General features: G+C 41.2%; 1 protein-coding gene across 3 annotated transcripts in view; it reads left to right on the top strand.

Annotated features, from left to right (window-relative positions):
* The window catches only part of SYNE1 (spectrin repeat containing nuclear envelope protein 1), a 457576-nt gene that overhangs the window by 413536 nt on the left and 18101 nt on the right, over positions 1-25939 (top strand). For all 3 annotated transcript variants that reach the window (XM_060283256.2, XM_060283254.1, XM_060283255.1), the window contains 9 exons: positions 709-871; positions 11533-11720; positions 12867-13017; positions 16247-16429; positions 16699-16836; positions 18842-19033; positions 19931-20264; positions 22811-22879; positions 24712-24854. In XM_060283256.2, the coding sequence (XP_060139239.1) occupies positions 709-871; positions 11533-11720; positions 12867-13017; positions 16247-16429; positions 16699-16836; positions 18842-19033; positions 19931-20264; positions 22811-22879; positions 24712-24854 (1561 nt within the window). The remainder of the gene's footprint in view (positions 1-708; positions 872-11532; positions 11721-12866; positions 13018-16246; positions 16430-16698; positions 16837-18841; positions 19034-19930; positions 20265-22810; positions 22880-24711; positions 24855-25939) is intronic.

Below are 25939 nucleotides of genomic sequence, written 5' to 3'. Positions count from 1 at the left end.
GAATACTATACTGAATTAGGCTCTTCAGGTGGAAGATTGGGTACCTGCCCTCTGCCACTTACAATCCAACAGGTCCTTAGTTACCTTTAACGTGATATGGCATCATTAAAGCTCAAATTGCTTAAGTGCATGTGATATCTCACTGATAGTTTTATCTTCAGTGTGCTTTCTTCGTTTGACTGAGTTTCTGCCACAATATTGCTGAAATACATCCCACAGGGGGTGAAGTGATTAGAACCATGGATGTGTAATCTGTTTGGTGACAATCCACTGGAAAGGTTCACTTTTTCCTCCCAGTTACTCTTCATAGTAGTATAAATTATATTATTTGCAAAAGTCAAGTAGTATAGATTATACTATTTGTGAAAGTAGTAATTTCTATGACAACCATGAGGTTTCTATCACTGTTATATTAGTATAGCTGTGCTGAGTATAACCATGGTTGATATTTTTTTAATGTTTCCCATGTACTGGCACCCTCTGTCGTTCACCTCATTTAAATCTCACAAGTACTCTTACTTCATTTCCATTTTATAGGCAAAGAAACAGAGACACAGGAGGGGTGTACAGCTGCCCACAGTCACACAGCCAGTAGGTGGCTGAGCCAGGCTGGACTCTGGCTTTAGACCCAGTGCTGGCTTCTGCTCGTGAGGGAAACATGAGTGAAGCCTCTCACTGAAGTTGATGTCTCTCCTTCTCTGCCCACAGGGTAAAGAAGCTGAAGGAGACCCTGGTCGCTGTACAGCAGCTGGATAAAAACATGAGCAGCCTGAGAACGTGGCTGGCCCACATAGAGTCAGAGCTGGCCAAGCCGATCGTCTACGATTCCTGTGACTCAGAAGAAATACAGAAAAAGCTTAACAAGCAGCAGGTAAGATATAAAACAATGGAAGGAAAGTTAATAGGTTCTTGAAAATCTGTCCTCCTGGCCAGAATAGAGACATGATTGTGAGATGGTGAATTAGGATGGAAAATCTGGAGGAAGCTGGGCAGGACTGGTGAGAAAGGGAAGGCATTGGCTAGAGAGGTGTTTGGGGCAAATAGGTTCCATCTCCTCACAAAGTTGACTCTTAAGAAGGTCTGCCATCGTAGGGTTAATGTCACTGGTCTGCCAAGAAGCCATCCTAAGATGGTAGGTTAGGTTGAGCTGCAATAATGTATCCACAACAGTGCTGACAGTTTTGTTTATTTATTTGTGGGTCGCAAACTCACAACCATGGACTTAGAAACGAGCCTTTTTCTTTTTTCTGCATACAGCCTTTGGAGAAAGATCACAGTGCATACTTAGAGTTTTTAGAGTCTAACATAATTTTGTTTTGCAAGGAGGATTGCCTGACCTGCAGACCACATACTGTAATGTCATCTTCATGTGTGTAGCAAATACAGCACAATACACAACCCAGCAAAGCAAAAGAGGGTGACCCTGAAAAATACGTACAGAAGGGATTTTCACTTCCCACTCCCCTTGCTTATTCTTACTCAGCACAGTAGACTCCAGCTGTCAGTAATAAACACCATAAATCCCCCATAAGAAGTATTGCTACTTCATGCTTTTAGATTGTCCTTGAAAATTCTGCCTGCGCTCTGGTTATTTCCATTACATTAGGCCATTATATTCAAGTTGCTTAACTTTAAAAAAATGTATAAACAGACCTATTTCTTCAGTCCTATGAAGTAGGTTATGTATTTTATTTTACAAAGAGAACATTTATTAAAATACAATTTTTAGGTATTAGATGTTTAAATTAGCATTTATTTTTTAAGAAATTGTTAGCAGGACATTTTCCAGTTTTCTGTAAGAATAAAACCCTCTGATGGGACTCTCTGATGTTTGAAATTCTGATGATTAACTCTGGGGGTTGTGGTTGGCCTCCAGCTCCCCCACATTCTCCTGGAGAACATGGTAATGATATCTACATGTGACAAGAGTTAAAATGCTAATGACCAGTATTGTAATTTAGCAAATGTAAGAAAGTCAAAACAGTATCTAGTTAAGTATGGGAAATTGATTATACGCATCCGTAGTTGCAGCCACTACTAAAACCCTAATCAAATAAAAGGTCAAAACCTACGATGGCAAAAAGAACAGAAGAGAAGATGACAGAGCTGCCAGACATCCGAGAGAATTTGGAAGGTGGAAAGTAGACAGATGAACAGTGATGGTGTTAGCAGAGCGGAGGATGGAGAAAGCTGATTCACGCCGCAGAGTTCCCAAAATGCTCACCCGGGAAGTGGAGCTATCAAGTCTGTGGGGCTTTAAAGGGAAAATGGCTGAAAGTCTGAGAAAGGAGTGGTGAGATGAGCAGATTTCCCCTAAGCCCAGCTAGTCAGGCAGCTCTGCTTTGTTGACTCTCTGGAGAAGGCCATCCAGAGGGACTTGGGATTCGATGACACAGGACGCCATCTGTGCTGGAGCCACTCTGTTAAAAACAGAGGGATTAAGGGAAAGACTCTGTGCCAAACCCCACAGCATCGCCTCTCATGAGGTCACTAGCCAGGCTTATGCTGCAGCCAGGATTTACACGAGAGTTTCAAAATCCAATTCAGTTATTCTGTAAAAGTCCCCCTGCCCCCAAAATAAAGTGGAAAGGAAGAAATTACAAAAGGAGTAATGCAGAAAAAGCATTCCCAGATTGAAAATTTACACACTTCTAGAACACAAACCCTACAGGTGCCCAGGAAAATTAAAAACAAAGCTATAATGAAATTTCAGAACATGGGGGATAAAAGAAGATTTTAAGGCTTCCAAGATGAAAAAGTTGGATTTCTCCAAAACAAGGATGGAAGCTAGTAGACAATGACGGAATGCCTTCAAAAAGCTGAGAAAATTTTTTATGATTTAGAATAATATATCTGCCATTTCATATATAAAATATTTACCTTCTGTGCACACATTCACAAGAAGCTAATGAAAGATATGCTCCATATACTGAAATGAGAGGAAAAATAATATTCAACCCAGGAGAAGGAAGTCCCCAGGGTGATGGTAAAGGGAAGTCCCAAATGACAATGGTACTGCAACCTAGGAAGAGCCTGTCCAGACAGGAGCAGGGAGTCTGGGTGCTCTAAGAGGAACATCTCCAAGGAAGAAAAGAGTTGAACCAGATGACCTGATGGGCTTAACCATCCTGGAAGGAGCTTTATTAGCACCATAAGAGAAAGAATAGCAGTTAGCAATATAAATTTTTTTTATTAGAGTATAGTTGCTGTACAGTATTCGGTTAGTTTATACTGTACAGCAAAGTGAATCAGCTGTACGTATACATCTATCCCCTCCTTTTTGGATTTCCTTCTCATTTAGGTCACCACAGAGCACAGAGTAGAGTTCCCTGAGCTATACAGTATATTCTCATTAGTTATCTATTTTATACATAGTATCAATAGTGTGTATATGTCAATCCCAATCTCCCAATTCCTCCCACACCCCTCCTTTTCCACTCTGGTATCCATACGTTTTTGTTCTCTACATCTGTGTCTCTATTTCTGCTTTGTAAATAAGATTATCCATAACCATATTTTCAGATTCCACATATATGCGTTAATATACGATATTTGTTTTTCTCTTCTGACTTACTTCACTCTGTATGACAGTCTCTAGGTCCAGCCGTGTCTCTACAAATGACCCAATTTCATTCTATTTTATGGCTGAGTAATATTCCATTGTATATATGTATCACATCTTCTTTATCCACTTCTCTATTGATGGACATTTAGGTTGCTTCCATGTCCTGGCTGTTGTAAATAGTACTGCAGTGAACATTAGGGTGCATGTGTCTTTTTGAATCATGGTTTTCTCTGGGTATATGCCCAGTAGTGGAATTGCTGGGTCATATTTTAAAGAGAAAAAGAGAGCGAGGGAGCGAGAGAGAGATAGAGAACTATTGATTTTAGAAAAACAAACAGTTATGTAAGAGAAGAAATACAACCATAGCATATTTTGTTGCTTAAATGTGAAAAGTATTAAAACACCATAATCATGCAAAGACGTGATTATTGCTCTAGCTATAAGAGGTACTAAGATAGTCATTGGAGCCCCGTGAGTCACGTAGAAGTTTATTCCTTCTCTGCTGCAGAAGCACTGATGTCTAACATTTAAAAATCAAGAAATAGCAATATAAACATGTTACTTAGAAAACAGAAGTAAAAACCAGAAGACAGAGCTACAAGAGATGGAACTGGTTTTTTCTGGAGAAGAATCAGGAGTGAAATGAAAAGGGTACTACTTCATTGGAAGCTTAGTAGTCGTTTTTGACTTTTTAATATATTAATAAATGTTCATATAGCCTTTTAATTAAAATTTAAAGGTTAAAAAAAAACCTGTACACCAGTAGTTAAAATTGAAGACTTTCTGGATTCCAGTCCTGGCCTCACCACTTTTCTGTGTGAACCAGAGCAAAGTAATGAACTCTTAACCCTCAGCTTCCTAACATATAGGTTGCTGATAATGAGTACACGGCTCCCCGAGTTATTGTAAAAGGTTAACAAGAAAAGCACTTAGCACAGTGCCCAGCATAAAGTGGGCGCTTAGCAAATTTTATTTTAATCATATCATATTTACTAGTTTCCTTTATGGAAATTGTTTGACCATGATTTTGTAAAAATTGTAGCATTTGGGGATCCATGTTTGAAAAGACAGATAAATAGTAATCTGTCTCCAAAAGGGAAAAATTCTGACAAATATTTAAATGGACAGATTAAATTGGTAAAAAAATACATCGTCTTCTATTTCCCTATGTGGAGTTTCTATATGTCTCTCTTGCCAATGTACTTAATTCTTATAGATTTAATTAGGCAGAAGTATATATAGACTTGAGATGGCTTCAGAGAACGTTTTGTCCGATTTCTCTGTGTTATAAATGAAAAAGAATGAATCCAGTGACACTATGTGACAATTTGAGGCCATCACCAATGGAAGTTAAAACTGAGACTAAAATTCTGATCTGTATTTGGGTACTTATATAATTATAAGACCCCCTCAAGCCTTATTTTATATATTGATCTGAACAAAAACTTCTGAGCAGAAGCACAGGGGGACTTTTCTCCAGTGTTTACTGTGTTAACCTGGTCAAGCTCCTGGAGGTAAATCTCACCAAATTGGGGGGCCCCCATGACTGGGTGGGTCAGAGGTGTCCACACTGAGCCTCCAACAGTTCGTCAATTAGAGTTCTGGGTTTCACACGCCATCGCTGGTTCCCACAGTGGTTTCCCCTTATGAGTCTCCCCTCTGAGAGAGATTCAAAAGTATATGGAGGAGTGATGTCACCAAGACGGTGGCATAAGCCATTCCTGACTTAAGTCCCATCACAAGAAGACCAACAAGCAACTATCCATAGACAGGACACCATTGTGAAAATCCCAGAACCCAGGGTGAGGCTGCAGCAGCCCTTGGACATCAGAGACCGAGAAGGACCACGTTAGAAGGTGAGAGGAGTGGCTGCACTCTGCCCACATTGCCTGCCCCAGGCTGGCACAGCACCACACCAGAGCGCCCCAGCCTGTGGTTTCTCCAGTTGGAAAAGAGAGGCCAAGGTGGGGAATTCCCTGGCCGTCCAGTAGTTAGGACTCCATACTCTCACTGCCAGGGACCCAGGTTCAATCCCTAGTCAGGGAACTAAGATCCTGCAAGCCGTGGGGCAAGGCCGAAAATTAAAAAAAAAGAGAGAGGCCAAAGTGGACACCCAGCTCACCCAGTATTGTATGACGCTTCCCAGGAGGCCCGCTGGGGTCTCTCTTCATGGGGGTCACTAAGGAAATCTATGAGGCTCAGTCACGGGGGATCAGATAGCGATGGAGAAGGGGTATGCGGCTTACAGCACCTGCACTCAGATCTTGGTGGGCTGCATTCCCGCTTGCAGCTGCACCCGAGCAGAGATGCCAGCCAGCGTCTCTGCTCATCAGCAGAGACCAGCCAGTGGCCCCGTCTAGCCTGCAAACTCAGTTAGCAGCTCTGCTTCATTTGGGTCCCCAGACAACTGGCATTACAGGCCTTGGAGCTCTTTCTACCCCCGGCCTGGGCAGGGAGGCAGATTCCCAGCCCCACCCAACAGCTGAGCACAGTCTCCGTAACCCCCCCACCAGGAAGCCTGGCCAGAGAATCCAGGCAGCCATGGAGCCCATCCAACAGCCCTGCTTGGGCGGGGAGCCAAGCCAGAAGCCCTACCAACTGTTGAGCATAGCCTCTGGCCTTGCATAACCAAGGAGCCTGAACAGTGACCTTAGGCATCCTCAGAGCCCAACCTACAACCACACCCAGCCATGGAGCCCAGACTACAGCTCTACTCAGTGGTGGAGTCCACCCAAGGGCCTTGTCTGATTACTGAACACAGCCTGCAACCTTGCCTGGTCAGGAAGCCCAGCCAGTGACCCCGTCCAATTACCAAGCATAGCCTGCGACCCCACCCAAGAAGAAAGCTTAGACAACAGCCCAGCTAGACCATGGCGCACAGTCTCTAGGCCCACTCACTGTGGGATTCAGCTGGCAGGCTCTCCTAACCAGAGAGCCTGACCAGTAATCTTGCCCAACAGGGGAGCACAGCCAGCGGTCTACCTGATGGCAAAGCCTAGACTGTGGCCCTGCCCAACTCCAGGGCACAGCCTGCAGCCCTGCATGATCACAGAGCACAGCCTGAGGCCTCACCTGAACAGAGTCCAGCCAGCAGCACCTTCTGGTCTGGGAGCACAGCCTAAGACCCCATCAAGAGCAATTACAGTGAGACTTCCCTGGTGGTCCAGTGGTAAAGCATCCGCCTTCCAATGCAGGGGACGCGGGTTCGATCCCTGGTCAGGGAACTAAGATCCCACATGCCGCAGGGCAACTAAGCCCGCGCTCCACAGCTACTGAGCTTGCGCACCTCAGCTAGAGAGCCCACGTGCCACAAACTACACAGCCCACGTGCTCTGGATCCTGTGCGCCACAACCAGAGAGAAGCCCACACACCACAGCGAAAGATACTGCGTGCCGCAGCTAAGACCCAACACAGCCAAAAAGAAATTAAATAAATAATAAATAAATAAATATTTTCAAAAAGGCCAATTGCAGAGACCAGCTTGTAGCCCTGCCCAATCACAGGGTCCAACCAGTGGCACTGCCCTGCCAGGGGACGTACCCTGTGACCTCACCCAGTCAGAGGTGACTCTAGGGCCCAGCCAGCAGCACCCCCAGGCCCACCCCAACCTCAGAGCATGGAACGTTTTCCAGGAGAGATTATATGTTAGATCACAAAACTAGTCTTAATAAATTCAAGAAAATGGACGTTGCATCAAGTATCTTTTCCAGCCACAATGATGTGAGACTAGAAATCAATAACAGGAAGAAAGCTGGAAAATTAACAAATACATGGAAATTAAACAACACACTCCTGAACAACCAGTGGATCCAAGAAGAAATCAAAAGAGAAATAAAAAAATATCTGGAGATAAACAAAAAAAGGAACCCAACATACCAAAACTTATGGGATGCAGCAAAAGCAGTTCTAGGAGAAAAGTTTATAGTGATAAATGCTTCCATTAAGAAAAAATAAGGATTTCAAATGAACAGCCTAACTTTATACCTCAAGGAACTAGAAAAAAAATGAAAAAACTAAGCCCAAAGTTGGCAAAAGGAAGGAAATCATAAAAAGTAGAGCAGAAATAATGAAATACAGAATAGGAAAACAACAGAAAAGATGAACGAAACTGAGTTGGTTCTTTGAAATTATAAACAAAATTGACAAACTTTTAGCTAGAGTAATCAATTAAAAAAGAGAGAGGACCAAAATAAATAAAAATTATAAACGAAAGTGGGCACATTACAAGAAATACCAAGGATCATAAGAGACTACTCTGAACAATTATAAGCCAACAATTTGGGCAACCTAGGAGAAGTGGATAATTCCTAGAAGCATACAATCTACCAATATTGAATCATGAAGAAATAGAAAATCTGAGCAGATCAATAATGAAAGGAGGTGGAATCAATAATTTAAAACCTCCCAACAAAGAAAAGTCCAAGACCAGATGGTTTCATAGGTGAACTCTACCAAACATTTACAGCCAATTCATCTCACTCTTCCAACAAATTGAAGGGAAAAGAACATTCTCAAACTCGTTTTATGAGGCCAGCATTACCCTGATACTGAAGCCAGATAAGGACACCATAGGAAAAGAAAACTATCAACCAATATGCCTGATGAATATCGATGCAAAAATTCTCAACAAAGTACTGGCAAACCAAATTCATCAGCACATTAAAAGGATTATACACTGTGATTAAGTTGGATTCGTTCTGGAATGTAAGAATGATTCAACATATGCAAATCAATAAATGTAATATGTTACATTACTAAAATGAAAGATAAAAATCATACAATCATCACAATAGATGCAGAGAAAGCATTTGACAAAATTCAAATGATCATAACTCTCAACAAACTGGGTGCAGAAGGAATGGACCCCAACATAATAAAGGACATATATGACACACCCGCAGCTAACATACTCAATGGTGAAAGATTGAAAGCTTTTCCTCTAAGATCAGAAACAGGACAAGGGTACCCACTCTCACCAATTCGATTCAACATAGCACTAGAAGGCCTAGCCAGAGAACTCAGACAAGAAAAAGAAATAAAAGACATCCAGCTCAGAAAGGAAGATGTAAAAATTGTCTCTGTTTGCAGGTGACATGGTCTTATATATAGAAAAATCCTAAAGACTCCACCAGAAGACTTTTATAACTAATAAATTCAGGAAAGTTGTAGCATACAAATTCAACATACAAACATCACTGTGTTTCCATACACTAACAATGAAGTATCTGGAAAATAAACAAAGAAAACAATCCTATTTACAATAACATTAAAAACAGTAAAATACTTAGGAATAAATTCAACCAAGGAGGTGAAAAATCTGTACTCTGACACAATAAGACATTGATGAAAGACATTGAATAAAACACAAATAAATGGAAAGATATTCCATGTATTGGAAGAATTAATATTGTTAAAATGTGCATACAACCAAAGCAATGTATAGATTCAATGCAATCCCTGTCAAGATTCCAATGGCACTTTTTACAGAAATAGAAAAAAATCCTAAAAGTCATATGGAACCAAAAAAAGACCCCTAATAGCCAAAGCAGTCCTGAGAAAGAAGAACAAAGCTGGAGGCATCATACTTTATGCTTTCAAATTATATTTCAAAACTATAGTAATCAAAACAATATGGTACTGGCATAAAAACAGATACATAGACCAGTGGAACAGAATAGAGAGCCCAGAAATAAACCCACACATACACAGTCAACTAATATTTGACTAATAAGAATACTCGATGGGGAAAAGGTAGTTTTTTCAAAAAATTGTGTTGGAAAAACTGGATATTCACATGCAAAAGAGTTAAACTAGACCTCTATTTTACACAGCTTAGAAAAATTAACTTGAAATGGATTAAAGACTTAAATTTAAGACCTGAAACCTAGAGCAAAACATAGGGAAAAGGCTTCCTGACATTGGTCTTGGCAGTGATTTTTGAAAGCACAACCAACAAAAACAAAAATGAATAGGTGTGACTAAATCAAACTATAAAGCTTCTGCACAGCAAAAGTAATGATCAACCAAATGCAAAGGCAACCTAGGAATGAGAGAAAATGTTTGCAAACCACATATCTGATCAGGGGTTAATATCTAAAATATACAAAGAATTCCTACAAATGAATAGCAAAAAATAAATTATCCAATTTAAAAATGAGCAAACGACCTGAATAGACTTTTTTTTTTTTTTTTTGCGGTACGCGGGCCTCTCACTGTTGTGGCCTCTCCCGTTGTGGAGCACAGGCTCCGGACGCTCAGGCTCAGCGGCCATGGCTCATGGGCCCAGCCACTCCGCGGCATGTGGGATCTTCCTTCCCGGACCAGGGCAGGAACCCGTGTCCCCTGCATGGGCAGGCAGACTCTCAACCACTGTGCCACCAGGGAAGCCCTGAATAGACATTTTTACAAAGAAGATAGTCAAATTGCCAACAGGTACATGAAAAGATGCTCAGCATCACTAATCATCATGGAAATGCAAATAAAAACCACAATGATATATCACCTCACACCTGTTAAAATGGCTATTATCAAAAGACAAGAGATAAAAAGTACTGACAGGGATTTGGAGAAAATGCAACCCTTGTACACTGTTGGTGGGAATGTAAGTTGGTGCAGCCACTATGGAAAACAGTATGGACTTTCTTCAAAAAATTAAAAACAGAACTACCATATATGTTCCAGCAATTCCACTTTTGTATGTATCTGAGGGAAATGAAATCACTATCTTGAAGAAGATATCTCCACCCCCATGTTCACTGCAGCATTATTTACAAGTGAATACATGTAAGCAACCTAAGTATTCATCAACAGGTGAATGATAAACAAGGCATTGAATTTGCCCAGAGTTCTACCATGTGAAATCTTCATATTAACCACATAGAATATAAATGCAAAATGTGCATTATTTTTTCTGTTGAGCTTTTAACTCCATTTACTCAGAGTATTCCATTATTAAAAAGGAGGCCTGTTGGTGTCACGTTTTGCTTGCCCTATTCATCAAGGTCCTCAATGTATTTTCCTTTTCTTTTATACAGTTCTCGAATTTGCCTAGCTTTTCTCTTGATAATTCCTCAACTTACTCAGTTAGCTGGGATTTATATTCTTGTATGTATATTCTTCTTCCTGTTTTTCTCCTTAACACCATGTTCTAATATCTTCTATACAAACTCTGGCTTATTGTTGAATGCAATAACAGTGCCTTTGATTAATTTTGGAGATTTCATAAACTCCATAGACACAAGAAAATAAATTCTGTACAATATTTCTATTTCACTAAACTGTCGTTTCAAATCTCTTGCATAACCTCTCAGTTATATGGAAGTTATCACAGGAATTGCTGGTCTAAAAACATAAAATAAAAATATTAACAAAAATTGAACTTTATTATCATATTTCATATCTTCCTATTTCTGTCCTACATTTAAATTTGCTCACTGAGGAAGCTGCTGATGAGAACGATGCCATACATGACAGAAAACCTAGGTCCCTTCAACCATGGTACCTTTTAATGATGGGGGCATTAACTGTTTAAAACAGTTTGTAGATCTTTGGAGATCAAATCCCAGTTTTTGAGTGCCAGCTCTTAACAGGAGCACATGTATTCCTTTGACTGATTGATCTATGGATTGGAATGGAAGGGAAAATCTGTGAAGTAGAGACTGGGGCAAGATTCATTTTTCTATCACTAAAGAAGCTCATTTTACTCAATACAGTTGACGTAGTCTCTTTTATTTGTTCAGTTGATATTTTGGCTTTGCTCACATAGCTAAAATATTTCTAGATTCATTTTCTCATACTTTTGAGGTTGCGGTATTTTATAAAGGAACTTGAAGAAACTTCATGCATTCAAACAAATGAAATGTTTGTCGAGGTTTTGCCTGAGCATTTCTGAGTCAGTGAATATACTGCTGCGGTTTCTCCCATCTGTACGCAAGCGTTTGAATGAAGCATGTCTCCTTCCCTGCAGGAGCTTCAGAGAGACATAGAGAAACACAGCACGGGTGTGGCCTCTGTCCTCAACCTGTGCGAGGTTCTCCTGCATGACTGTGATGCCTGTGCCACAGATGCCGAGTGCGGGTCCATCCAGCAGGCTACGCGCAACCTGGACCGGCGATGGAGAAATATCTGCGCTGTGTCCATGGAAAGAAGGCTAAAGTAAGCCGGGCTGTGCAAACAGTTGCGAAAGAGGAAGGACCAAAAAACAAAAAATTTACCCAGAGTGTCTACGGTTCACTATTTGCTTTTGGTTGCAATGTCCAAAAATAGCCTTGGTTTCCCAAAGTTGCCATCATCTACGTTTACTTGGGAAAATAAGTACGTATAAAGGTCATATATAAATATAACAAGCCAAGTTACACCTGACCTAACAGTTTAAATATAAGTCAGAGAAATTAAAATACGCCCTTGCTGAACAAATATAATGTTACAGAATTAGTGCTCTGGAAAACTAACATTCTTTCATAGAAAAGGAAATAATAAAACAAAGGACATACCTTTAAGCCCTTTGAAATTCAAGGTGGTAAAAAAAATAGTGATTATGTTAGAAAATTATCACAGTGACTTCAGGCACATAATCTTTGTGGTCTCTGGGGAACTCTTGAAAGGATACTGTTTATCTTGCCATCATTGGTAGATTTTGATTAGGGTAAATTTGACATTGAACTTAAATGGATTTTCAAACCTTAGTATAAGTTCAACGGAAGCTTGGTATGAGTGTGCACTGCAGGCACGGTGTTGCACTTTTTTTTTTTTTTTTTTTTGCGGTACGTGGGCCTCTCACTGTTGTGGCCTCTCCCGTTGCGGAGCACAGGCTCCAGACGCGCAGGCTCAGCGGCCATGGCTCACGGGCCCAGCCGCTCCGCGGCATGTGGGATCCTCCCGGACCGGGGCACGAACCCGCGTCCCCTGCATCGGCAGGCGGACTCTCAGCCACTGCGCCACCAGGGAAGCCCACGGTGTTGCACTTTTAAACTTCCTTGCGTGTACCCAGAACAGTTCACACCATGTGCTTATCTTACTCAGTTTGACTAATTCCAAATCCAGAGCTGCAGGACGTGTGTTTAAACACACACACACACACACACACACACACACACACACGCCCGCACGCACAGCTGTTTCATCTTAGCTCAAACAGTTGTTTCTTTTTCAGTCTGGGCAAGTTTGGCTCAAGGAACGGTTATTTTTTGGCACCCGGTTGCTTGTTTTGGGCACTCTTAGTCCTGTTGCAGGTACCAGACAGGGTTCTGGAGCACAAACAGTCTCAAGCGATCAGATTCTGTTCTTTCATTTCTGTCTTAGAATTGAAGAGACGTGGAGATTGTGGCAGAAGTTTCTGGATGACTTTTCTCGTTTTGAAGATTGGCTGAAATGCTCGGAAAGGGTAGCTGCCTTCCCCAGCTCTTCTGGGGTGCTCTATACAGTTGCCAAGGACGAACTAAAGAAATTTGAGGTGATTTTCGGTTTCAAATATTTCATCTTTATTTTGCTACGAGAGTAGCCAGCTGGTAGTTGGTGTCCCAAGACCTAAACAATCTGTTCACCCACATATTATTTGTTCAAACAGCTAGGTGATGACTTTCTGGCCATCTTTATTATTACCTCATAAGTAGGCAAAGAAGAAGAGAAAGGAAGTTTTTACTTTAAGATTGTCAAGAATTACAAATAAAGTAGTAATGCCCTTCATTACATTATAGAATTATTCAATTCTGTTAGAAAACACGAATCATGATTCCCCCCAAAAGATCTTGGCATTCTTTTGATCTCATAATTTTTTACAGTCAACCTTCTAAGATTCAGATATGATGGTTTTCCATGCCAAAAAAAAATGATCATGAAGAACCTAGGGGCAAGACAGGAACAAAGACACAGACCTCTTAGAGAATGGACTTGAGGATATGGGGAGGGGGAAGGGTAAGCTGGGACAAAGCGAGAGAGTGGCATGCTCATATATACACTACCAAACATAAAACAGCTAGCTAGTGGGAAGCAGCCGCATAGCACAGGGAGATCAGCTCGGTGCTCTGTGACCACCGAGAGGGGTGGGATAGGGAGGGTGGGATGGAGGGAGACACAAGAGGGAAGAGATATGGGGACATATCTGAATCAATAACTGATTCACTTTGTTATGAAGCAGAAACTAACACACCATTGTAAAGCAATTATACTCCAATAAAGATGTTTAAAAAACAAAAACATCTATCTGTCTTTCAATGTATTTTCTTGATTTTTTTTAACCTAACTGGAGCATAGATATATATGTATTTTTTAATCATTGATAAAATAGAATTGGCTCCAGAATTGATCAAATATTTTAAATCATAAACCATCTCTAATTATAAATGAAGAGCAGCGCCATTCTTGAGTCACCAAGATTTTTCAATTTTATAGAGACAAAAATGACAGCAGTATAATTGTATTCATAAACAAAGGAATCATTCAGTAACAGATTCTAGTTCCTTGCCATTCTGGGCAGTCTCGAGGCTTGCTCTGTCGCTGGGACAGGATGAAATCCCAACTTCTCAGCCTCTCATTTTCACAGAGGACCTGACGTAGCCTTAAGCTGACCATTTTTTAATTTGAAGTTTCTTTTCCCATCAATGCCCACTGATCGGCAGTTGTGTTCTCAGCTACGCTGACAGAGAGCAGTTCTGATGCATGGATCTTACAAAAATCATTCTTGGTTGCTAAGTCTGCCCCAAGCTCCCTGAGATATTTTAAACTAAGACTAAAAAAATCCAACCAAATTCAGCTGGATTTATTTTTACCTTGTGATGCCAGTTAACCAGGCATTTTTGGAGGCCTGTTATGAAGTTTATGAACTAAACATGAAGTTTAGTTTTTGTTCTTGTGGAGTTTAAAATCTACGAGTCATAGATGGGCAAGTCATGAATCTATAAAAGTGTTCAAATACTATGTGAAATAAATAAGTTATTCTGATGTCTGAATATGCACTTATATGTAACTATACCACTAAATTCCAGAGAAAAAAAATCCTATCTAAAAGCTTTTCCCTTAGAAAAGTTCTAGTAAAAAGCCACAGTAAATTCTATAGTAGATTTCAGATCATCCCAGTGTGAACCAGTGCTAGTGGAAATACTCTTGTACTGCATCTTATGACACTCAGCTTCATAAAGGTTAAACCTTCTATAGTTGGCTTACACTCCAAAGCAGATTAAGTAAGATCCTTGTTGATGCTATTTTAGACCCTCAGATTTTATAGCAAAGGTTAGCCATGTAGTTAAGCTTCTAATGCTATATAGTTATATAGCTAGTTAAAATGAATGATTTTATTACTTATCTTTGTAGTTAATTTTCTTAAGAGACGGAAATAAATTACAAAAACAAAATTTTGTTTACGGCGGTCTTTGCCTGTTCAATTGCACAAATATTGGGGACAGATCTGGCTGTGCTGGGGTACCCAACCGTGGTGCCCGCGTTCACGCCAGTGAGAAAACATATTCTGTGACTTCCAGTAATGGCAAAAGCTGAACTTTCCTTACCACTTCCTTTTCTGGGGAAATAATATAAAGTTTGTAGAATACAAGGTTGGATTTACTCGGATAAAGGTTCTTAAAGCAACCCTCAGAAGAAAAACCATTTCAGAGGCAGAAGTGTGGTGGCATGTAAATAGTGTGACAAGCCAAAGGAAGCAAAACTTGGGGATTTAGATGAGTACAGTCCAATCAGTTATACAATTTTCTGTCCAATGCCAGGATGAAAATCAGTCATAAATCATACACATAAGTTTGAAATAAAAAAGCTTCATTTTATTTTGACCAAATGATTCTTACGCTAGGGTTATGCTACATTACAGAGACAAAGAAGAGAGAGTATTTTACCTGTGGAAACGCTAAGCTGTGCATGGGGTAACCTCCGAAGTAAATAACTACTACTCTGTAAGGTGTCACATCAGCTCTAAAACGTTTTATGAAAACTGAGTCATTCAGGAGGGCAACAAAAAAGAAACAGAGCATGTTCCACACTTTTTTTACTAAGCTGTTTTTCTTAAAAGTTAATAATAGCTTGCATTTAGAAGACCTTCAGCAAAAGGTAGTTTTATTTTTTTTAACGGACACCAGAATTGAGGCAATTTCTGGATTTCTTAGGAAAGAACATATTTTACAAATTAAAGAGACAGTTCTCTGATATCTTTTCTCAGTGTGGACGTCAGAAACTTTGAACATTTTAAACTCACACTGCAGCATACATACATATTTATGTAATCAGTTTGCTTTATGGGAAAGTTTTTTCAGGCTGTTAATTATTTTAAAAACTATATTATATACGTGTATGTTCTAATGTATATGTTACATACGTGTACATGTTATATGTGTGTATTCTATATATATGTATATATCATGTGTATGTGTGTATGTTCTCTATGTATGTGCATATATTATATTTATATTGTATATGTATTTGTGTATATACATATATTTATTACTGTTTGCCATTTTCTTTCATATTTTTGTTTGATCAACTCCCTTTCCTTAAGCCACACCGATTATATGACTTTACTTTAACAAGTGGAAGTATATGCTGGTTAGAAATTGTCTTTTCCCATTTTGGGGGAAGAGTTGACTTCCTGTTCTGCCTGACATCACAATGTGAAGCCCAGACACCCTTGCTGAGAGCCCTCCGCTGATCTCCCTGTCTGATGTGCCTCTTTGTGGTCTTAGGGTTTCCAGCGACAGGTCCATGAGACCCTGACCCAGCTGGAACTGATCAACAAGCAGTACCGCCGCCTGGCCAGAGAGAACCGCACCGACTCGGCATGCAGCCTGAAACACATGATCCACGAAGGCAACCAGAGATGGGACAACCTGCAGAAGCGCGTCACCTCCATCTTGCGCAGACTCAAGGTCTATACTACGCCTCCTCTGTAGCCTAGAGGCCCGGAGGACAGGATTGGGCCGTTTGTAAACAATGTTAGGACATAGTCTCAGTGACTTTGTAAGACTGGGATGGCAAGAGATTGAGGTATCCAGCATGAATTTATATGGCAAAAAATTGCAGGGTTCTGGTAGCTCGTTGAGAAAATGACTTTCCAGGAGAATGTTGGAATTGGCGGTTCCATCTCAGCACGTGTTTGTGGGCTTTTTCACTGTTATTCTTTTCTTTTCACATCCAGCATTTCATTGGCCAGCGGGAGGAGTTTGAGACTGCACGGGACAGCATCCTGGTGTGGCTGACAGAGATGGATTTGCAGCTCACTAACATTGAGCATTTTTCCGAGTGTGATGTTCAAGCTAAAATAAAGCAACTCAAGGTGATAAATTAGGGGTTTTTTTCAAATTATCAGTGCGAAGAGAGTCTGAAGAGGAAAGGAATTTTTAGATACTTTTGTGAAGAACATACTAAAGAACTGTTCTTTTTTTGTTTTATAAATTTATTTATTTATATATTTTTATTTTGGGCTGCATCGGATCTTTGTTGCTGCGAGCGGGTTTTCTCTAGTTGCAGCAAACGGGGGCTACTCTTCATTGCAGTGCACGGGCTCTAGGCACGCGGGCTTCAGTAGTTGTGGCACGTGGGTTCAGTAGTTGTGGTGCATGGGCTTAGCCACTCTGTGATCTTCCCAGACCAGGGCTTGAACCCATGTCTCCTGCATTGGCAGGTGAACTCCCAACCACTGCGCCACCAGGGAAGTCCAGAAAATTAGTTCTTCTTGATTGAAAACAAATTCAGAAAATAAGAAAGATATTAAAAATGAAATGAAGAGCGTTACCCAGAGATACAACTCCCGTTAACATATACACTTGAATTATTAACTTGATCGCCAGGATTGTTGTTTTTCGTTCTTGTTGTTTTTTCTGATTTGTTTCTAGCACCTTCAAATTGTTTGACTCACATGATCCAGAGCAGTTCAGCTTTCTCGTGTTGGGATTTCATTCCACATAGTCTACACTCTTAGGTGCCAAGTTAGTTTTTAAGCATGTTTGGTATGTTTCAGTATATGACTCAAACACAGTGGCTAGTTAAACATTTTAAATGGGGAGGGATATATATTAGATGTAAGGATTCCCTGAAAGGAAGAGTGTTTAACATCTTGAATAATATGCAGTGCAGCTTGTGAAATTTTCCTCCTAAGATAAGATAGTTTTTTTTTTTTAAAGAATAGTCGTGATGCCCATAACTTTAAGGTTGTTATAATAAAACAAGGAAGTTACTTTTAATCAGTGATTCTCAGGATAAAAAAAATCATAAAATAGCCCTGGTATTCTGCCCAGCCTCTCTCTCTCCATCCCTCCCTTCACCTCAGTTCTTGCAAGTCATTTCACAGGTAAATCAATATTTAAAAGCTTCATTTTCTACCAAGTGGTAGTTGAATCTTTTCTTTTTGGACTCTGACAGGGTCATGGCATTTATTAACACCCTCCTACTCCCTTGGCAGTCTTTTTATTATTGTGCAATTTCAACTATTCCAGAGTTTATTCTTTTTTGGGGGGGGGTGTTGCGTAGGGTCTTAGTTGCGACAGGTGGGCTCCTTGGTTGCGGCTCGCCAGCTCCTTAGTTTTGTCATGCGAACCCTTAGTTGCCGCATGCATGTGGGATCTAGTTCCCTGACCAGGGATCGAACCCAGGCCCCCTGCTTTGGGAGCACGGAGTCTTAACCACCGCGCCACCAGGGAAGTTTCTCCAGAGTTTATTCTTGTGTTGAATTAAAATTTATCCCCTGAAACTTGTCCCCTGTAGCTGAACTGTTTTGAATCATATAGAATGAGTCTAAATAATCCTCCAGAATTACCTTTTTTTCAAATAATTATAATCATGCCTGCTTATGTCCTGAAACAACTTAAAAAAATCATCTGAGAAGAATTTGTGACATTGTCATTCGGATGGCTTTCCTTCATCACGTTTGACATGTCAGGAAATCTAAAATTAAAATATCCAATATAATTCTTTAAAATGCTAAATTTATTGCAGTGGCACTGTATTGCTTACCATTGCTTTTCATCAGGGGCCACCAGTGCTCTCAACTTTATGATGGGTTTGAATGTTTGTTCCTATGATTCTCTTACCCGCACCGTCTGTGGTGGTAAATTTTATTAGCGAAAGGCACCTCTCTGGTCATGGAATGCTAACAATGCCATTTCTGCCTCCCGTTCTGATTTAAAATTTTTATGTTTTACTTTAGAAAGTCATAGCCTCTTGGCTTGTCATTGTCTATGGTAAATTTAATATCCCCTACATGGTTTTTCTAAATATGTATTTTAGAATTACTTCATGTCCAAGTGAGCAATAAAAAATTACATGCCATATGTGCTCCCTAGGCCTTCCAGCAGGAAATCTCATTGAACCACAATAAGATTGAGCAGATAATTGCCCAAGGAGAACAGCTGATAGAAAAGAGTGAACCCCTGGATGCCACGTTCATTGAAGAAGAGTTGGATGAACTCCGACGTTACTGTCAGGAGGTCTTCGGGCGCGTGGAAAGATACCATAAGAAACTGATTCGCCTGCCTGTATGTGACATTGTTTTTTCATTATCATGAAATCTAAAGAGAATTAATAATGTGGACTTAGGTAACATCATTGAGTGGGCAAGAGCCCGGACTCTGGAGCCAGAGTGCCTGGGTTCCAGCCCCAGCTCTGGCTATGTCACCTTGGGCAAGTTACTTCACGTCACTTGCCTTGGTTTCCTCAGTCGTAAAGCTGGTTTAATAACAGTACCTACCTTGTAGAAAGGATTGCTTTGGGCACGATGAGTTAACATATATACATACAAAGAGCTTAGAAACGTACTTGGTACACATCTTCCATGGAAGATAAAGAAGCTTCTAGAAGAAACAAGGGAATGAAAGTGAGCAATGTAAACAGTGGCTCAATTGATGAGGTTGTTTAGTTGAATTTCTTTTTTCTCTTCCATTTCCCTAATTGCTACCATAATCACATCTCATGGTCAAGATGCTATTATTAGAATATTTGGAATCTTCTGTGATAAAATATATTTTGTATCTGGACTATAAGGTATGAAAGGACCAGCTAAGGTTTTATTAGTAATTCCCTTTTGTTCCTGATATGTGCCATTCTGTACTTACTGTGTTGCAGATTAGGTACTAGGTTGCCTTTATTTACATTTTATTTAATCTTATATCAATTCTTTGAAGTAGGTCTTAATATTATTTCCATTTTTCCATGATAAAACTGAGAATTTACTAGATTCATGTATAAGACATTTACAAAAGTTATCAGAAGATACTTATTTATTTGATGATAGGAAGTTTAAAATCACCCCCAGCGAGGTAGGAATGTGGTCCCGATAAGCTTGAGTGCTGAGATTTGGTGAAAGGCGGAGCACAGAGTGGGAAGGGGGTCAGCTGAGCGCTGCGGTAACAGGGCTGGCTTGACTGCGTTTCTAGCTCCCAGATGACGAGCACGACCTCTCTGACCGGGAGCTGGAGCTGGAGGAGGCTGCAGCTCTGTCGGACCTCCACTGGCGCGACACCTCCGCGGACAGCGCGCTCTCCCCCCAGCCTGCCTCCAACCCCTCCCTCTCACTCGCCCAGCCCCTCCAGGGCGAGAGGTCCGGGCGAGACACCCCAGCCAGTGTGGACTCCATCCCTCTGGAGTGGGACCATGACTATGACCTCAGTCGTGACCTGGAGTCTGCTGTGTCCAGAACTCTGCCCTCTGAGGATGAAGAGGGTCAGGAAGATAAAGATTTCTATCTCAGGGGAGCTGTTGGTCTGTCAGGTAAGAAAGAGCTCCTCCTATATGCTAGCTTGAAAGAAAATAAAAAGGAGTGGATACTGTACCGGAAATCCGTGTGCTGAGCAGAATCATCTGCCTTCTCCCATTAGGGGAACTTATACACAAATGAATAATTGGATATTAACATGATTCGCAAATATAAAATTGGCGTTGTGGCCACTGATTTATCCCACATATACTTATGTTCTTATTACACGACAGGCACTTTATAAGTACTGGAAATACACAGTTCCTTTTCTTCTCAAAGAGCTCACACTCTAGTGTGGAACACAGACAAGTAAGAAACGGCTGTGAAATGTTTGGCACTAGGATAGCAACGTACACATGGTGGTGTGGAAGCACAGCCCGGGGATGACTAAGCTGGCGCTTTGAGGAGAGGCTTTAGGGAAGAGGCTTGAGCTGAGACCTGAAGGATGAATAGGAGTTGGTCAGGAGGACACAGCAATGTTCAGAGCAAGAAAGGAAAGCGTGCCCATCTTGGATTTATGATTAGCCTCAGCGCTTCTGGTCACCTGGAGTTTGTCCAGAATGACAAGGCTGTAGACTGGGAGGCATGGAATGAACAAAGAGGAGGTGGAAAGGCAAACCAGGACCTGGTCATAAAGCAACCTGTTCGTCATGGAAAGGAGTTTGGTTTTTATCATGAAGGCCATGGAGAGCCACAGCAGGGCTCTAAGGAGGGAGGCAATGTGATCAAATGCATATTTTCTTTTTTTTTGTTAATACATTTATTTATTTTATTTATTTATTTTTGGCTGCGTTGGGTCTTCGTTGCTGCGCGCAGGCTTTCTCTAGTTGCAGAGAGCGGGGGCTACTCTTCGTTGTGGTACACGGGCTTCTCATTGCGGTGGCTTCTCTTGTTGCGGAGCACGGGCTCTAGGCGCGTGGGCTTCAGTAGTTGTGGCACGCCGCCTTAGTAGTTGTGGCTCATGGGCTTAGTTGCTGCGCGGCATGTGGGATCTTCCCCGGCCAGGGATCGAACCCATGTCCCCTGCATTGGTAGGTGGATTCTTAACCACTGCGCCACCAGGGAAGTCCCGATGCATATTTCCAAAGAACCTGTCTCAATACTATCTAGAGAAGGGCACATTGAAAGAGAGTCCAGAAGGAATTGTTTTACAATCCAGGACACAGATGTGATGGTGGCCTGAACTAAGGAAGCAGCACGGGGAATAGAAAGAATGGAAGAGCTATGAGAAATCATAAGACGGCTCCTCCATAACTGATGGTTGATTGAATTGGGATTGAAGTGATTTTCTGGCTTGGGCACCTTGGTGAAAGATGCAGGTGGTCCTAGACTCGGAGGGCCATGAGCAGGAGAGAATGTTCTGGGTGTCTGTGGAGCCACGGGGGCAGGGCAGTGAGAAAGGGGGAGGTGACGAGTCCCTCTGTGCACATCCTGAACTTGAGATGCTGTAGACTATCCCAGGGGGAAAAGCCAGCAGTAGATGGATGCATGGATCTGAATTTCAGGAACCGGAAATGCCAGTTAGGTAGTTTTCCACATAGTGGTCACCAAGGGAAGGAAGGAGATCGCACAGGAAGAGTGTATGAAGGGATACAAGAAGTATGAAACTTCAAGAAACACATATAGTGAAGGGATGGACAGAGGAAGAGGAGCATTGTAAGGAAGGTGAGTAAAAATAGAATCAATAATCAGAGGCCAATTTGTAGCGCTTGTAAACGCATCTCTCTAAAAGAGAATTTCTGCTTGTTTCTGATGGTTCACATTTGGATCCCCAAGGGTATAACACTGTCTAAAAGGATTTCTCTCGTTTCTATTTTGTTTTTATGGTACAACCTAATAGTTAGGCATTTTGCATCTAAAGCAGAACTGTCCAATATGTAGCCCTCAGCCACGTGTGACAGCTGAACACTGAAATGTGACCATGCAGACTGAGATTTGCTGTGTCAAATGCACTTACACGAATACACAAAATTCAAAAACTTAGCACAAAGGAAAGCATGTAAAATACACATAATACTATTTATGTTGATTACATGTTAGAATTAGGGTATATCGGTTTAGTAAAATTAAGTATTAAAATTATTTTCATCCCTTTCTCGTTACTTTTTCATTGTGGCCCTTAGACTCTTTAAAATAACATACGTGGCTCATCTTATTTCTATTGGACAGTGCTGCTCTAGAACCTGACTGTCTTGGTTGAAATCCCAGTTATGTCACTACTAGCTGTTGAAACTTGGACGAGTAACTTCATTCCCCTGAACCTCAGTTTTCTCATCCATAAAATGAGAATAACACTCCCATGCCCCCTGTAGGGTTTCTGTGAGGATAAATGAGTGCTTAGAACAGCACCTGGTTCATAAAACAATCAACGTGAACCCTTATTATGATTTATTTCAGGAACCCTTTGGTGATTGTACTCAGACTTCTCTGTATGTTCAAGAGTTATCTGCCAAGGATGACTAACTTCCTTTTTTTCCCTAAGAAAGTTATTTTCCTGCCATCCGCGAATCAAGGTTTCCAGACCGTAGCTGTCAACTTAGACTGTGTGCTCTTTTTGCAGATGTAACGATCCCCGAAAGTCCCGAGGCCTATGTTAAACTCACAGAAAGTGCAATCAGAAATCCCTCTGGTAGGCACCAAAAGCTAAAGTGCACCTCTGTCCCTCACCTGTAACAAGCCTCCTTCTCTCCCAGCACATCTACTGTACCTCTCACAGCTCTGTGCCAAAAGCATGTTGAGGCAGCACTTCCTCTCTGACTGCTGTCTCAGAAACGAAAACCAAAACACTTGGTTGATCGACACCAAGAATAACATTCCAATAATCAAGTGCAATAAAACAACTGCTCAGCTTGCTAAATGGTAATCACTCTCAGTACGTGTAACCTGTGATGCCCATTAATGGCAGAAAATAGGAGATGGAAACACTAGTCTTAGCACTGGTGCTTTAGTGCCCTGCTTGGTTGTAGCAGGTCTGGCTGCTTGACTTCGAGGCGGGCTTGCAGACCCACCTCTGGCTGAGGAATCAGGGCTCAAGGATCTGGTCCCAAGTCCACCAGCCTATGTGTGTGACCTCAGGCCCACCATTCATCCTCCTGATCTCAGGGGTCCCATATGAGACAAGGGGTGAAATCAGATATTCAGCTCTAAAATATTATACTTTTAGTTTAATAAGTCTTACCACCCCATAAAGCAATTTGACATGAGAATGTATTCCACAGTATCTTAAGACTTAGATTTTCAAAAAAAAAAAAAAAAAAGAATTAGATTTTCCTTTAAGGACAGAACTATTCCTGAAACAAGAAGGCTTAAAGAAAGGAAAATGGAACCCGTTTTGCTTAATGTTGCTCTAGACAAACTGTAGCTCAGGGTCAGTAATCTGGAGGACATTGGAGAGAAGAGGGTTTGACCACAGTGATAGGATATTGAGTTGTGAGTTTATTAGTTTACACTTTGGTTTTTGCAGAAAAGCAAAGGACAGGAAGTAAGGTAGCATTACTGAAATGGTTACTGCCTGAGTGATTCCCAGTGAGAAACCTCTTCCAGGTGTATTTAGAAGGTCTTTTTTTCCAAAAAACAATTAATAAAGCTTACTAATATTTATTCTGCTTTCACCCTGTGCTAGCTTCACTCTGATGATCAATGTTCTTGTTGAATTCAAAGACTGTAATACACACACACACACACAAACACACACACACACAATAATTTTGCAAAAGGATGTCACATCTCTCAAAGGAGATGAGCTAGAAGTTCTACGCTGTGAGTGAGAACATACCTGGATGGAAATGGTAAAATCTTAGCTTTCTCCTGATTTTTTTTCATTATTAATCTTTTTTTATTTTGCATAATTTTATTTCTTAAAAGCAGTGTAAGTTTTAGAACAAATTTGAGAGGGAGGTACAGAGATTTCCCATACAAAAGCAAGCCGTTGCTAGTTTGGTACCTCCACACGTACCCATCCTGAGCTAGTCTTTTCTTGGTTCCCTTGAAGTCCCACCTTAAGTGAATGAGGCAGCCACCTGGGACTTAAGAGGCACTATCTTCTACTGAGATGCAGAAAGGAAAATGAGAGGGTGTGTCTTTTTCTGTTTGATAAGTGACTGCAGAGGGAGCCTGAGATGTAACTGCCTCCTAGTTACTGGGGAGCAGAAGCCACCACCTGAGGTCTTTAGAACGCTAACAACACGCAGTTTTCAGGGGATGAGCCAGAAGAGGCAGCAGAAGCACGGGCTGCTAGAACCCCCCACAGGCCCCTTTTGCGACACCCAGTCTGCTTGGACTCTTGGTCAAGCACATTCATTGGTCTGGTAATTCGAACCCCTAACCCACCAACAAGTCGGTACTAAATGTGCTTTATGATGACCCACACACGTACCATCTCTCTACTGCCTTAGCTGTAGAATTTCTTAACCATCTCCTTGAATGTCAAGCTTGTAAAGATTCTTATGGTCGACACTGCAGGGGATCCTAGCACCTTGGAGTCACAGATCCAACAACTGGGCAAAGCCCTGGATGACAGCCACTTTCAGATGCAGCAAATGGAGAATATTATCCACAGCAAAACTCCTGCAGGACCAGAGCTAGACTCCAGCTACAGAGGCTATGTGAGTATCCGGACCCTCGTGATCCTGACACATACCTGGTAATCACAATCGTGTGACAAAGAACAGTCCATCTGTGGCACGAGGGCTGTGTCGGCTCTCCACGTACCAAGCTGCCCTTGAACTCGTGTGTGTGCGAAACAAAGCCCTGTTAGTCGATTACCTTTTGAGCAAAACTGGTCTGTGCTCAGACCCACTGATCCACCCTAATGACCAGCCTGGTCCTTTACACGGAGAACTGAGTGAAATCCATTTAATTGAAAGCAACCAAATGCTTTGGCTCTGGAAAGGGATTCGGCATTTTTCCAAATTCAGCTGGTGATTTTCTGACCAAGATATCCTTGGAGCTGCAGATTTTAGCTGGTAGATTACTAACACGGAATTGTTTGAGTTCTCTTCCTAGGTGTCTTGAGTCACTTGATGATCTTGGGACTTTTTTAATGCTCTGTTATTTGTATGTTCATTCTGGAGAAAACGGTTCTGACTAACAAGAGAGATTTGGGGAAAAGATGGCAAGAGATTGTGTGTATTACCAGTTCCATTGTCGAAGCTTTTTGTAAAGTAATAACTTCATTTGCTCTGCTTAGGTTACTGACCGAATAACTTTTCTCGGAGAATTACCTGTTTTCCTACACATACTTACGCAAGAGGATTTGAAAGTAAATCTCTTCTATGCCTCATATCATTTCTTTTCATACCCAAAAGACCGCTCTGTAAAAGGAAAGAAAAATTAATTTCCTTAAGCCTAATGACAGCACCCACGTACTGCTTTTTTGAAACCAGGAGAGAGAACCATTCTAGTTATATCCGCTAACGTTAATATCCTCACAATCACAGAAGACTAATTAATCATGAGCTTACTTCCTGTCCAGTTTGGCCTATTTTACTGACTTCTATCATAGTGAAACCTCTTTTTTAAAAATATAATTTCGCAATGAGCATGCTGACATCACTGAGGTTATACTTAACACCAATCAAAAGCAATCAAAGTAACTTAATAGCAATGTAATTTGTCAAAGGCTTTGAAAGAAAACGTTCTGATCAGTATAGCAGGAGTGTCTTGAAATGATTTGTTCTTTTAATCTTTG

This window comes from Globicephala melas, chromosome 14 (genome assembly GCF_963455315.2).
Source record: "Globicephala melas chromosome 14, mGloMel1.2, whole genome shotgun sequence".
In the NCBI taxonomy this organism is placed as follows: Eukaryota; Metazoa; Chordata; class Mammalia; order Artiodactyla; family Delphinidae; genus Globicephala; species Globicephala melas.
Note: the sequence above shows the minus strand (reverse complement) of the source record. Positions and strands in the feature narration are given on the sequence as shown.